General features: G+C 39.4%; 1 protein-coding gene across 4 annotated transcripts in view; it reads left to right on the top strand.

Annotated features, from left to right (window-relative positions):
- ABCA4 (ATP binding cassette subfamily A member 4) overlaps positions 1-14,558 on the top strand; it is a 72,149-nt gene extending 57,591 nt beyond the window's left edge. For all 4 annotated transcript variants that reach the window (XM_017835059.1, XM_017835057.1, XM_017835058.1 and 1 more), the window contains 14 exons: positions 806-983; positions 2,403-2,518; positions 4,187-4,334; positions 6,191-6,314; positions 7,093-7,222; positions 8,104-8,224; positions 9,201-9,263; positions 9,375-9,481; positions 10,437-10,578; positions 11,146-11,280; positions 12,458-12,561; positions 12,649-12,741; positions 13,057-13,306; positions 14,178-14,558. In XM_017835059.1, the coding sequence (XP_017690548.1) occupies positions 806-983; positions 2,403-2,518; positions 4,187-4,334; positions 6,191-6,314; positions 7,093-7,222; positions 8,104-8,224; positions 9,201-9,263; positions 9,375-9,481; positions 10,437-10,578; positions 11,146-11,280; positions 12,458-12,561; positions 12,649-12,741; positions 13,057-13,306; positions 14,178-14,300 (1,834 nt within the window). In that variant the 3' untranslated portion in view covers positions 14,301-14,558. The remainder of the gene's footprint in view (positions 1-805; positions 984-2,402; positions 2,519-4,186; positions 4,335-6,190; positions 6,315-7,092; positions 7,223-8,103; positions 8,225-9,200; positions 9,264-9,374; positions 9,482-10,436; positions 10,579-11,145; positions 11,281-12,457; positions 12,562-12,648; positions 12,742-13,056; positions 13,307-14,177) is intronic.
- The last annotated feature ends 114 nt before the right edge of the window (positions 14,559-14,672 follow it).

Genomic DNA, 14,672 nt, shown 5'->3' with positions numbered 1-14,672 from the left:
CACGAATGTATTCCTGTCTCATTATATTCCCGTAAGAGTTCATTCTCATCGCACACAGGAACTATGACCAATGGTTATACTATTGCATGTTTCTGTTGATTCCCAAGCATGAAGATTCCGAAGTCTTTGTTCTTGCTCCAGATCCTATACGTGTACTTGTGAAATAAAATGTGTAATGAAAAATGGAATGAGAAATTGTTCTTAACTGACTTCAGGAAGGCAGAAGTCAACAGCCTCTATTTTGGTACCAAGGACATCACACAGGTAGATTTTCAATGGCATGTTGTAGGGTTGGTGTATTCCATAATCTAAAAGTCATGGTTTCTTGAGAAATACATCCCTAAAAAGACAAGACTTTCCACTCACATCTCCTATTAAGTTCAAAATTCAGTAAAACTGAAAACTGTGCATTATAGCACAGAGACAAAATCTGTGCTTTATCTCACTGTCTTCAACTTAACTTCCTCTTTTCCCAGCTACCAGAGCACTTCGGCTATTGTGCCTTTATGTCTAGTTTGAGATGTCTCATATGGGAAAGGCTGTCAAACTGAGATATAGAGAGAGAGAGTTACACAGAATGAAGGCAAGTGAAAAATCAGAGAATGGTACCATATTTGTTAGCTACAGTCTCCAAAACAGCTTGGGAAAATACACTAGCACACTTTGAAGTTGGAGAAGTCTTCTACTTAAAAGTAGCCTTGCTACTTCTAGATCTTAAAACACCCTCCAGATTCCCCAAATGCTCATATGGTGTTGTGTTGCATCCATTCCCTTGCTCACAGTTCCTTCTTGTGCTCTGTTTTAGACTGACCACTTCAGTGGATGCTGTTGTTGCCATCTGTGTGATTTTTGCCATGTCCTTTATACCAGCCAGTTTTGTTTTATACCTGATTCAAGAACGTGTAACAAAAGCCAAGCATCTCCAGTTTGTCAGTGGTGTGAGCCCTGTTATCTATTGGCTAACTAACTTCACGTGGGACATAGTAAGTAACTGCTGGTCTGATTTCACACCTTGCGATTATCCTGGATGTGCATGAACTGGGAACTAATTGGTGAATTAAGTCAAGGTGATTCTAAGCATTGCAAAGTATAAATTTCTTTAAGTGTTTCTCAGAGAGCATGGTAAGAATCTGACCTCTGAACTAATTAGAGATGCAGAAAATAATTAAGGTGCACAACTCATTATTCAACTAACAAAGCTGAAATTTTTGTCATCTTAGGATTTCCAGTCCTTACAACTGACTATATAATAAAGTACAATTTACCATAGCAGAGAAAAGCCTCATTGCTTGGTGCAAGTCACTCCTGTCCTCTAGAAGACCCAAAACATGTTTCAAGATGTCCAAGAAATCTAAGTGAGGAAGATTCACTGGCTGCTGGAACAGTAGCTGTAGGCCTGACATAATACTCTAGGATATCTAAAATGACATAGATATCTTTGTTTAGGTCTCTGTATTATGGTCACTGTGTTTTTCTGAAAAGATCTATACCACAGGTCCAGGCTTGTTTAGACAGGGCTCAGCTTCCCTCCTGTCACTCCTCTGGCCACTTTGTCACAAAGGAGACAATTCTTTGCCTGGCTGGGGTACCAGGGCAAGTTTTCCAGCCATGCCATCTCAACAAAGAAAGCAGCCAAGGGCTTATGCAATAAGAAAACCATGAAGGTAGAATTGAAAAAGAAATAAAAAGAAAAAAAAACTTGAAATACTTGAAAAGCCCAAAACTCTTCAACCTTTGAAAAGTGCTCTCTCAGGAGAAGATAAATCAAAGCATTATTTTAGTAAATGAGGGGGAAAAAAGCAGGTCTCTGAGTTCTTGTTCCCTGCTGTTCACAGCAGCCTCCCAGTAGCTTCCTTGACAGGAATTCTGCTTGGCTGTCGCCCTTGACAGCATGATGCAAAGGTATTAAGTGGTGTTAGCAGTTCTGTGAAACGCCACCTTCCATTCTGCATGGGGAGTTCTGTGCATTTCAATACAGTAGTGCTACTAATACTGAACAGAGAGATTGAGCAGTAGCCAAGCATTTAGCCTCCTCCCAGGAATGTGGCTCAAGTAACTAGCTTTTTTCTTTGCATCACCAAAAACAGCACTTCCCTTGCATACCCATGGCCCCTTTTTGTGGGAAGCTGGCAGCAGGACCATAAAATAATTGACTCACAAACCATAATCTAAGAAACAATAATGTATGTTGTATTTTTAATGAACGGTCTGATAAAAGACATCTCAGAAAAATGTTGAGTGTTGCCAGGGACCCTTTGATCCAAAAGCTTTAGTGTGATTAGTCTAACTCAAATTCTGGTGCTCCTCAATATAAAATCTTACTGGAATGATGTGTAGGATCTGGATATGTTTGCAGACCTTCTAGGATCTTACACACTGATCTTCACCCTGTGCTGTGGTAGGTGAATTACTCACTGAGTGCTGGAATGGTGGTGGCCATATTCGCTGGATTCGACAAGAAAGCATACACTTCTCCGACTAATCTGCCTGTATTTGTTGCCTTGCTGCTTCTGTATGGGTGAGTGGTCAGGGTTATTCCTGCAGTTCGGCCCTGTATTTCACATGGAAATGATCTCATGTTACTGAGCTTGGTACTTAGTGAAATCCAGCTTTAAAGAATAGAGCTGAGTGGATACAATACAGGTTAAAACTGGATTCTGTCTCTGCTGCAGGATATTTGCACGCTCTGCCTGGACACATGCTGCAAAGGAGATTCTTTTGTCACTGCCTTACATTCTTAAACATTAACTGTGATCCTTACAGGAAAATATAGGAAAAGGATCCTTACAGGAAAAAAGTTCAGTTTGCTGCTTTCTTCCTTGTACATTGTGTAGGAATTTAGTGGTTGTTCATTTGCCACATTCACAGCCACTACTAAAATATCTTTCAGGATTTAACCCAAGGGCAAAGAGTACTAAGTCTTCAACACTTTTTTAAATTGAAATGAACGTTTTCGTTGACAAAACAGCATTTTATAAGGCCGACTGAAATTCAGTCTCATTTAATTTCTCTCATTTAATTGGTGATCATATATTTTTATCTATAAAATCGTACTCCTGGTAGCACTTCAGCAGATGTAGTCTAGGCAAAGCAATTGATAAGATCTATTTGTAGACTTAAAGAGAGAAATTAATCTTTTCATATCCTCCTATGAATATCACAAATGGAGCCTAAGAGGGAACAGTTCTTTTTCTGTGCAAACCAGCTTTAATTTTCTGAAGTTATTGTGTTCTTTGAATGAAAATCCTCAGAAAATTCAAAGCATTATCAGCATTTAATCTCTGTAAAACTGCTATCAGAATGTTAATTAGTTTTAATTTTTCATTATATCTTTTTAAAGTACAGTAGTTGTATCTTTAGTAAGTTGCCTGTGGCATTGAATATTTTTTTTTAAATATGGTAATTCATGGCTGTATGGATGGACATCTTAAATGTCTTTGCATATTTTAAAGCATCAGCCAAGATGAAATTTTCAGAAAAAGTATAATCGCTTTTGGCAGTCACTTCAATAATTTCATAATTTGCTACTCAAAAAATGGAAAGAAAAGTCAAATTGTAAAATTGTATATTAGTCCTTGTGTCCAGCTGCAGTCACAATAGGAAACTTAGAATGATTCTTTCTGACTGCATGTGTCTTGTCCTGTTAAACAATTCGGGTTGATGTTACTGAGTTTTCCCTGATCAGATTGGTTGTTGCTAAGCATTTTAAGTTTATTCCAGAGGAATACCCCTCTCAGGCTGCTGCATGTGCATTTGCCATTTCCCAGAAATCATGGCACATGAAGCTCCAAATCAGGAATAAAACAAGCCATTGGTAGAGGGCTTAGAAAATAATATAAAAATTTACAGTTTGTAATTTCTTTGGACAGTTCCAAGGGGTGAGGAATATCTAGCTAAGCAGAACAGTGTGTAATGTTTCTTCATTTGTCCCTCATGGTGTACAGTCCAGTGAGATGGGGTGATAACAACCTTGCTAGCATTAAGTTTTCTCAATTTTAGCAAAAAAAACTGAGCAGAAAAAAATTCTTATGTAGTAACCAGGGAGAGAATACTGTAGTGGATCTCTGTCGGTTACACCATTACATACACTTAGGATGAGAGGAAAGCTCAACTCTGTGTGTTCTTTAGGCCAAGTGACATAAGAATACTGAGAAGTTATCATAGTTTTTCTATCTTTTGCATGCAGGTGGGCAGTAATTCCCATGATGTACCCTGCTTCTTCTTTCTTCAGTGTCCCTAGCACTGCTTATGTTGCACTGTCGTGCATTAATCTCTTTGTGGGGATCAACAGCAGTGCCATTACCTTCATCCTGGAGTTATTTGAAAATAACCCGGTAAGTAATGTTTTTATTGACCCCTGGCTTTAGAGAGCTGTGCAAAGAGCATCCAAGCATAACCATCCCTAACAGTAACTGTCTTTCTCTACATTACCATTTTTTTCTGGCAATAAATAGACTGAGAAACTTGCTGAGTAACTGCAGTACAGGTAAGCAGATAACCCAGAGAAGTGACTCAGAGCAATTGGTATGTAGGGCTGCGCACACAAGGAGTGACATTGAGTGTTTTTCATACCTAAGAGCAAAATTCTGTACACTTTCCCAGTTGGGGAGTGGCAGCACAGCACTTCATGCTTGCTTCTGCAGCCTGTGTTGTGTGGGAAGATGTAGATGGTAGGCACTTACTCCTGCTGGTTTTATTGTGTTAGAGGAGATGTTCTACTTATAGTAGCATTTTGAGAACTGTCAAAAAAATGAATTTAACACCACCAGAAACGTAACAGAATACAGCGAGTGCCAAGATAGTTCTTAGAGAGGCTAAGAGATCAGTTTATGAAGTGCTGTTGTCTTGTATGCACTACTGCTATCACCTCTACAGTTGCTCAAGCTCTGGCCATTACGTTTGACACCCCTTCTACATCTGACAGCAGTCCAATTAGCTATCATTACTGATAATGCATTTTCAAACACTTTGTGCAGCATTGTTCTTTGCTATAAAGGAGAAACAGATCTTGGTTAAATTCATGGTTTCAAGGGCCGACTTGACAATACTGTCCCTGCTGCTCCTGCATTCACAGACATACTTCTTGATAGCACAGGGTTCAGTCTAGTGTCATTCGATCTGTGGGACATCATGGCAGCATTGTTACCTTTGAAAACATGTCTCTGTTATATCTATAAGGGAAGATGGCCCTTCTCTGGATTCAGTGCTCATGCAGCTAGACTGCTGCTGGCACTTACACTGTTTGCACTAAAGTCTACTCTGTATTTATTCCCAGACACTAGTACTTTTCAGTATTGTGGCAGCTCTGACTATTGTCATGGTTTCATCCCAGTCATCAACCAAGCACCACAGTCACTTACTCACTCACTGCACACCACACACACCCCCCTCATGGAATGGGGTAAAGAATCAGAAGACTAAAAGTGAGAAAACTCATGAATTTAGATAAAGACAGATTAATAGGTAAAGCAGAAGCTGCATGCACAAGCAAATCAAAACAAGGAATTCATTTACCATGTCCCATTGGCAGGCAGATGTTCAACCATCTCCAGGAAGGCAGGGCTTCATCACACAGAAAGGTTACTTGGAAAGACAGATGCTGTAACTCTGAATATCCCCCTCTTGCTTCTTTTGCCCCGAGCTTTATGTGCTGAGGATGGCACCATATGGTCTGGGATGTCCTTTGGGTCAGTTGAGGTCAGCTGTCCTGGTTGTGTCCCCTCCCAGCTCTTTGTGCACCCCCAGCCTCCTTGCTGGTGAGATGGGGTGAGGAATAGAAAGGGCCTTGACTCTGTGCAAGCACAGCTCAGCAACAGCTAAAACATCCTTGTGTTATCAACACTGTTTTCAGTGCAAATCCAAAACACAGGCCCACAGCAGCTTTACATGTTACCACGAGAATTACATTATCTCTGCTACATAGAGTAATACTTCATTACAAAGACTATTTTTTCTCCTCATTGACAGTTTTTGAAAAGCACTTTCTCTGGTGCAATGTATGCCAGCATTCTGCTGTGCTGCATTTTATGTTGCTTTGCGTGTAACTTGATAAATACTCTGTTTTCTCTGTTGTAAGAGCACAGAACATCCAGTTTCTCTGACATGGCAAAAAACTTTTCACTTACGTTGCTACGTTTTCTTGAGCAGATCTGGTTTCAACAGCTTATTATGTTGTTTCTGTTTCTTATAGTCTTTGCTGAAGTTTAACAAAACATTGAAAAATGTGCTGCTTGTCTTCCCACATTTTTGCCTGGGCCGTGGGCTCATCGACTTGGCCATGAACCAAGCTGTGACTGAAGTATATGCAAGGTTTGGTAAGTAAAGCCAGTAAGCAACAAGTTATATCTGTGTCATGTGTCTGGACCTTGGATGAGATGTTTGAAAGTGTTATCTTGGAAAAGTAGTAACGTTTCTGAAATTCTCACCTCTCACATCATCAGATGGATGAGGACTATGAAAGTTCACCCTCTCTGAAGGAAGACAGCTTCTGATATCACTGCCAGAACTCTATGGCCCAACCAGTAGTCTGCATTGGAAATGAACTCATTTGTGCAGTGCCAGACTCTGGTGTCTTTTTATCCTTTGTTCAGAATTCCTTAGATGGTTACAGGAGGATATATTATGTCATTTCATTTGAATTCTTTGGTTAATGTTTAAAGTGACTGTTGTTCTTCAAATACATCCTCTTAGGATGTGGTTGCCTTTGGTATCAGACAACTTAATAAAAGAATAGCAGACAACTTATTAAAAGAATAGTCATACAGCAGAACTCATCTCATATTTTTATTGAGCAGAATTCATGTTTTTATTCAGAAATAGGTGTCTTTTCACATAATCTATGCAAGTTTCATGTTATGATACCTAAATTAGTGTATATTCAGAGAGCTTATATTTATTTTTACTCTTATGCAGCAGCTGAGCTTGGAGTGCATTTTGTTAAGAATCTTTATAAGACACTGAAAAATGAGAACTGTTAACTGATCATGAGGAAATAAAGTGCAGTAAACCGTTAGGATTAGGCCTGTTGTTCTGAAGAGCAGTGTTTTTTTCCAGCAGTATTTCACCTTTCTTTCTGGTGCTCTTTCTCCAAAGGCGAGGAGCACGTTTCCAATCCCTTTCAGTGGGACTTTGTTGGAAAGAACCTGGTTGCCATGGCTGTTCAAGGGGTTGTGTACTTCATTCTGAATCTCCTTATGCAGCGCCGTTTGTTCTCCACAAGATGGTTTGTCTAAAAACTTCTATTAATGTTCCTTTGTTAACAGAATGAGTGTCTTTTTTATGTGTCTATGTCCCTCTTTTTCTTTTTTTTTTAATTTTTCTCTGAATTTGTCAGCTTTTTACTTTTCTCTTTACTTAACTGATCTCACCTTAATTTATTGATACCCTGAGTCAAGAAAGCTTTTAAAAATGTTCATTATCTTGACAGGATTTAAGAATATTTTATTTTAAAAGTTAGGTTTTTTTGAAGTAAGACTGTAATGTAATATTTTTTCCATTTAAGACACTGTAATAGTGAGATTTTAAAATTACTTGGAAAGTTTGTAGTGTCCTAAGTACTGTCATGAGGTACTAGCCTGACATCCCAAGACAGCAATTCCAGTCTATGGCACAGGACAGTTGTAGCCTGGACACTATGCAAACTTCCCCTCTCTGCTTTAGCAGTGTGCCTCTTCCTTGATGAAAACAGGTGTGAGTGGGTCATTCAGTCCTGTTCAAGATTGACAACAAGAGTACTAGTTGGTACAGTTATAAAAATACCATCTTACAGACAGAGCTACTGAAAACTTCCATGGAACTATCACTAGCTACTTAGAGCAGCCAAATAGTGAAAGCCGTGGCTTAGGGGTTGTTTTTGTCATATCAGTGACTGACAAAGCATGTTCTTTTGAGAGAGTAATTTCCTCCCTTTTTAGTATTTAGAGATTAACTTTCAGAGGTCAAGGATTCTTCCAACAGTGGGAATATTCCAGCCAATGTCATGTTGTGAAGTTTCAATCTCACTACTTCCACTAGTCACATTTTTGGCAATTGATTAGCCATAGTTTCACACTGTTGTTCTGTTATTCTGCACCCAGAGCAACTCAGTATCTTGGTTTTTTCCAGGTTTGCTGAGACTGCTATGTCACCTATTATTTGTGAAGATGAGGATGTTGCAGAAGAAAGAAAAAGAATTATGAATGGAGAAAACAGAAGAGATATCTTAGAATTACAAGAATTGACCAAGGTAATATTTTGAGAAGAATGAAACAAATAAGTCTAATGTAAATTCATTCTTTCAGAATGTACTTCAGCTGTGGATTCAGGTTGTATTGTTTTCAAAATCAACCTCGTGCCTTAGAAAACAATAAACATTTTAGAAGTCAAGGTTATTTCCTTTGACTAGAAATAAATAGGGAAGTCCTGCAAGGATAATGCAACTCTCCCTGCTTAAGTTGGGGTTTTTACCTCTAGTCGTCTGACATGACTTATCTATTGAGTGTCCATTTCTACTACCAGTCTTTTTTTCTACATTGCTTTTTTTTTTCCATAGGCGAGTTTCAATCTCAAGTAAACTATTTGGTTGTTTTAACATTGAGAACTACAGTTATTCCTAATCTATCTTCTTTCCAGACATTGAAGGTGTCTGAGTTATGCTATAAGAATGTATGCAAGCCTGAGCTACACAAATATAAAGATTACACACATTGCTGGGATCTCATGAATAGATAACTGGGGTGTCATTCTTCAGCCTATCTTGCTGTATTGTTCCACTTTGGTTTGCTTGTCAGAGATCCCCTGAGACTGGCTCAGACTGGTTAGAGCCTTGGTGCTGACGATGCCAGCATTGTGGGTTCAATCCCTGTATGGGCCATTCACTTAAGAGCTGGACTCGATGATCCTTGTGGGTCCCTTCCAGCTCAGAATATTCTGTGATACTTTGTCCCAGCAAAGCATTCAGTCTGTCTCCTAGTGCTAAATATATGAAATAAATGGTTGTAGAAAAGCAGAAAAACTGGTATTTTTAGGGATGATCATAGGTTTATTTAATGTAAATAAATTCTGACCTTGTAGAATGCTTACACTTATTAATTTTTTTATTTACTCCTTAGTTCTAAAGTTGCCTCATCCCAATAGCATTAAACTAAAAAAATTTAGAAGATTTTCTTTGCTGTAGATGTCTTGAAATAGGAATTTTCTCTTTTTTTCCCCTGTCAATATAGATTTATGCAGGTCAGCACAAGCCTGCAGTGGACAGACTCTGTGTTGGCATCCGTCCTGGAGAGGTAGGTTATTCAATAACACTAGATTACATTCCATGGATCAGTTCAGATTTTATGACACTACTGATTTGCAAGTTGGAAATACTAAAGAATATTATAAATTTTGCAATTTAGTGCTTTGGCCTTTTGGGAGTGAATGGGGCTGGCAAAACAACAACATTCAAAATGCTGACTGGAGATACTGATGTGACATCTGGAGATGCTATAGTGGCTGGCAATAGGTAAGTACCTTAAAAAAACCCCTGCGATAATCCATTTAGTGGAGTAGAAATGTCCAGATCATACTCTGTGATCCAGCAGCTCTACGGCACTGAGACCACAGCTAACACACATAAAGTATTTTATACCTTTAACACTGTTTAAGATCTGTGGCTAAGTTGTAGTAGTGCCAACAGTGGGACAAGGCAATCAGATCTAGTGAAAAGAGCTCACAAACATAAAATAACCAGTCCAGCAGGGTACTTTGATCTGAGCTTTGGGATTTTCCTCTGGCTGTTTCTAGCATCTTTGTTTACACAGAGCTGGCATAATGGCATAAGTTAGTACAGTGTGATCTGGTATGTGCTTATGTTAGTTTACTTCCAGGTAAACCAACTGCCTTAGTTTCTTAGATGTAGTTGGGATTTGATTCTTTTTTCATCAATGTGGTTTGAACAATAACTATTTTGTTGCCAGGACATGGCCCTGGGCACCCTGCTCTAGGTGAGCCTGAGCAGGGTTGGTGGACAAGGTGACCTCCAGAGCCCCCTTCCAACCACAACCGCTCTGTGATTTTGTACTTCTACTACCAACAAAGTGTTAGCCTTTGTATCCTGCCTGTCTGTTCCTAGTGACCACTCTGAGTTAAAATCAACTACTTTTTTTGTTCTAGAAATAAACACCATTGTCAAAAAATAAGGTCTGAGTGGCTGTTTAAAGAACTTCTTGTTAAATTATTTTATACTTACAGAGGAAAATGGGTGAGGAGAAATGGACTTACACTTAGCCAGGACAGAGGTGACTTAAGAATATACTCCTTGCTCTAATATACAGACAAATATTTTAGTAGAACATTTTATCTGGAAGAATTCATTCTCCTCTTATTTTCCCCCAGAAAATAAAGATTTAATTCAAACTGTTCTTCTTTATCTTAAAGCTAGTATTACAGAACTAAGATTCTTTCCTTTGTTTCTCCAGTATATTGACCCAAATTTCTAATGTCCATCAAAACATGGGATACTGCCCTCAGTTTGATGCCATTGATGACCTGCTCACAGGACGAGAACATCTCTACTTATATGCACGCCTGCGAGGGGTTCCAGCAGAGGAAATCAAGAGGGTAAAGTGATCTTACTTTTGATAGTTATAGGGATTATTTATGATGATTAACTGCATTCATAACAGGCCAGAATTTCCGAAGTGGACTTGCCATCCTGTGTGTTGAAGTTCTGGAAGTGGTTCCTGTCATTTGGACAGTTAAGTACAAGACTGCACTAACAAATGCAGGTTCTCAGGCATTAGTGGTACTTGCAAAACTGTGGCAGCAAAAGTGGAAGGCTAAAGATGCAATTGCTATGACTCAGAACTGCACTGGTTGCTGTTTTGTTCTTGTCTTTAAAGTTGTTTATGTATAAGAAAGAAAACATGAAGATTCCAGAAGAAAATAATTTAAATTCTTGCAGATAGGAAGTCTACAGCTGGGGTTGCTTTATGGCTTTCTCTCAAGTAGTTGGAACTCCCCTCATCATCATCATCATCATAAATTTTTTGTACTTCCCTGATCCAGTTCCACAGTGAATATGCTAAAACCCAGGGGACTGTCATGTTTCTGCCAGAAGAGCGATGTATCAGCAATCCTGTCTGTTATGCATTAGCTGCTGTGTGAAAAACATGGTCTTTCTCACAGGTCGCTGAGTGGGGCATCCAGAAGCTGGGCCTTCCTCTGTACGCAGACCACCTGGCTGGCACCTACAGCGGGGGCAACAAGCGCAAGCTCTCCACTGCCATTGCGCTGATCGGCTGCCCACCACTCGTCTTGCTGGTAAGAGTCATGTCACAGCTCTGTGACAGTCCAGTGGAACACCTCGTGACACTGCCTGCTAAAGAGGTACAAACAGGTTTATGACAGTCCTGGCAAGCTCGTTTCTGCCCTCAACTTACATCTATTTTAATTTTGAGTTCTTTAATTTCAGGCATAGACTGGGATGCATAACTATGTTTCCAATGGATCCCAAGTGATTATGAAAGAAAGATCTTAAACAAAGAATGTTTTGAGATGAAATCTATAATCCAGATAAATCCAAATTTAAATCCTTGTTTGATTTCAGTCGGCCACTTGTTGTCAGAGTGTAGCTACTCATGTAAAAGATGATCTTCTGGCAAATACCTTGCTGCCATCTCTAGCAGAACAGAGGAAGATAGCTACCCTTTTGCAGCCTTTAATATCTTTGGAATAAATTATACAGATTTATATGAAACTATACAAATGCTGAAATGTAGTTCTTATCAAAATAAGTTATCAGATAATTGCATATCTAAAGAGAAACTCTATATGCAATTACTACAAAAATGCTTTAGATTATACTGTACCACCTTAATCTGTAGGCTAAAAAGACGTACTTTAATAACATTTTAGTAGCATGGTTCTCCGTGCGATTTAATACGCCTTTACGTGTATTCTGACTGCATAGGAAACAGTCAGATAAAATGTTTTCTCGTAATTTCTTAAGACAAAATGTTGAACGAAAATTTTTCTATCCAAGATTTTCTTTACATTTTTTGGCACTGAGTTAACTGATTTATGCAGGACCAGATCTTTAGCAGGTGTAAATCAGGGTAACTACATTAGTTTCTTGGGTTGAGCAATGTCCTGTATGTTTATGTAAGTAAGAAGATTACTTGGTGAGAACTCATTCTCCTCTTACAAGCATGGCTGCCCAGAAAAAACATTCGCTTCCCTGTAGCTGTGCCCTACACAGACAGCATTGTATTCTTACCTTCAGGTTCTTATTACTTCTTTCCTTACTGCTTTGTGCCAAGAAGTGCATTGGTACCCATTCACTCATGCACTTCTCAAGGTGTATGTGCTTTCTCAAGGCACAGATTACAGTGGAGAAGCAATTATATGCTACAGTCCAAACAGTGACTTGTTTCTAAATAGATTTTCTCTTTTTTTATCTGATTCTCTGAATCTAACTGCCCTAACATTTCCCTTACAGGATGAACCAACTACTGGAATGGACCCTCAGTCCCGGCGCCTCCTGTGGGACTCTATTGTTGGTGTGCTCAGAGATGGGCGAGCAGTGGTTCTAACCTCACACAGGTAAACACAGTTAGAATTCAGAATCCAAGAGTAAATGAAGTTCATCTGTTGAATTTTATCTCAAATATCTCTTCTCTATTTTGAAAGTATGGAAGAATGTGAAGCCCTCTGTACTCGTTTAGCCATCATGGTGAAAGGTACCTTCAAATGCCTAGGCACAATTCAGGAGCTAAAATACAAGTAAGTAGAATATTTTTATGGTGTTTTTTAATGGGGAAACTTAGTGTATGCCACGTGTACCATTCTTCAGTGTTTAACTAGACTCATTTCTGGGTGCAACTCTGTGGTAATCCAGATAATTTGAGCAGATCTCATGTCAACGGTTACGCTATGCACCACTTCTGCAGGGCAAATACAGGGCTTCCTACAAAGCTACATCTTATGCAATAGCTTTCAAATACTGTTAATGTTTTCATTGCTGCAGAAAATTAATTTCCTTCCTGAACGATGAAACCATCTCTTCATCCAATTCCCAAATCCACATGTGCTTTCCAGGTTTGGAGATGGCTACATTGTCACTCTGAAAATCAAAGCTCCAAAGTCTGGGTTGCCTCCAGATCCTACTCCTGCTGAGCAATTCATACACATGAACTTCCCTGGGAGTTTACAGAGAGAGAAACACTACAACATGCTGCAGTATCAGATTTGCTCCTCCTCTCTGGCTAAGATTTTTCGGTTAATAGTCTCCAATAAGGAAAACTTGCATATTGAAGAATATTCTGTGTCTCAAACAACTTTAGATCAGGTGAGTAAAAAGTAAAACATCCATGAGAAAGCCTGTCTTGTGAGAATCGGGCAACACAATGGAGATGTATCCAAACAACTGAAAGACCAAAATGTTCAGAGTAGAGAAGTTCACCTCTTTCTCAGGCAAAGTTCCCAGGCCTCTCATCAAGGAGGGTGGATGAGTATGAATCTGTAACTTGTTCCCTGTATAAATAGGTGCTATTTGAAAGCTGGTAAGACAGCATTTCCCAGATGACAGAATTCATACAACACATTCCTTCAGGAGCAGCATCTGAGCAAGGTCAGCAGTTTGGAATGAGGCTGAGCTGAGAATAACATTTTATTTTAAATAAGAGGTTTGGAAGGTGTTGATTCAGAGATACTGTGAGAAGCAATTAGACACACAAAACCTGGAAAGTCCACTGGGACTTTTGGCAACACCCACTTCCTGGAGGGTATTGGCCCCATCTGTCTTCTTTCCTAAGTAACTGAGGGTCCACATTTGCAAAGCTGTCTTCCATGGGATTGCTAGAGAGACACTCCTAGCTGTCTTTCAGCTTCCTACTAAAATATTCTGTCTCCTCTTTCCTATCACAACCAAACTGACACTGTGCAAGCTGTGCAAACCTTGCTGAACCTATCTCCTCCTTAAGAAAAAATAGAATTTTATTTGCCAGCAAGTACATCCCAAGGAAGGAAGTTACCAGAAAAGAATTTACAGGGAAGTTTATCAAAATAAATGAGGAAATCATGATCCTGGCTGGTAACACAGTGCCTCAGTTCAGTTAATGTCTATGGATTCCCCTTTGTGTCTCCTTCCTGAAGAGTGGTCATTCCAATAACTCACCTCACTCAAGAAAATTGAGACCTTTTCTGCTTTCCTCACACAGGTTTTTGTGAACTTTGCTAAACAGCAGATGGAGGATGAGGAAATTCCTTTGCATCCCCGTGCAGCTGGAGCCAGCCGCGAAGCAAAGGTGTCGCCTGCTTTGCGTCAGCAGGCAGTTGCATAGACTATTCTTACAGTCACCAGTGCTTAGTGTGCACAGGGCAAAGATGTGTCATACCAGAGCAGCACAAGGCTATAACAAAGGTTCCCACACTCAGTATTACACTGATTTTTTGCACCTTTCTGAGCACTGTGCTCTCAACAACAACCCTAGCAACAGCCAACTTCTACTGCTCTACCAAGAACACATAACATGACAGTGTCAAAGGAAAGGCAATAGAATAAAATCTTCCTCTAACATAAAGTTGATTATAAGATACAAGAAGAGAAGTCTCGTTCCTCCTTGTTGACATATAAATAGCATCAAAGACATTTTCTCTGTCTGGTGCTTTCAGGCTGGTAGGTTCTTCTTGTTTAACCCTTATGTCAGCTGCTA

The sequence above is a fragment of the Lepidothrix coronata genome, unplaced genomic scaffold (assembly GCF_001604755.1).
Source record: "Lepidothrix coronata isolate B3197 unplaced genomic scaffold, Lepidothrix_coronata-1.0 Scaffold247, whole genome shotgun sequence".
In the NCBI taxonomy this organism is placed as follows: Eukaryota; Metazoa; Chordata; class Aves; order Passeriformes; family Pipridae; genus Lepidothrix; species Lepidothrix coronata.
The sequence above is the reverse complement of the archived record's forward strand: the minus strand, read 5'-3'. Positions and strand labels throughout refer to the sequence as shown.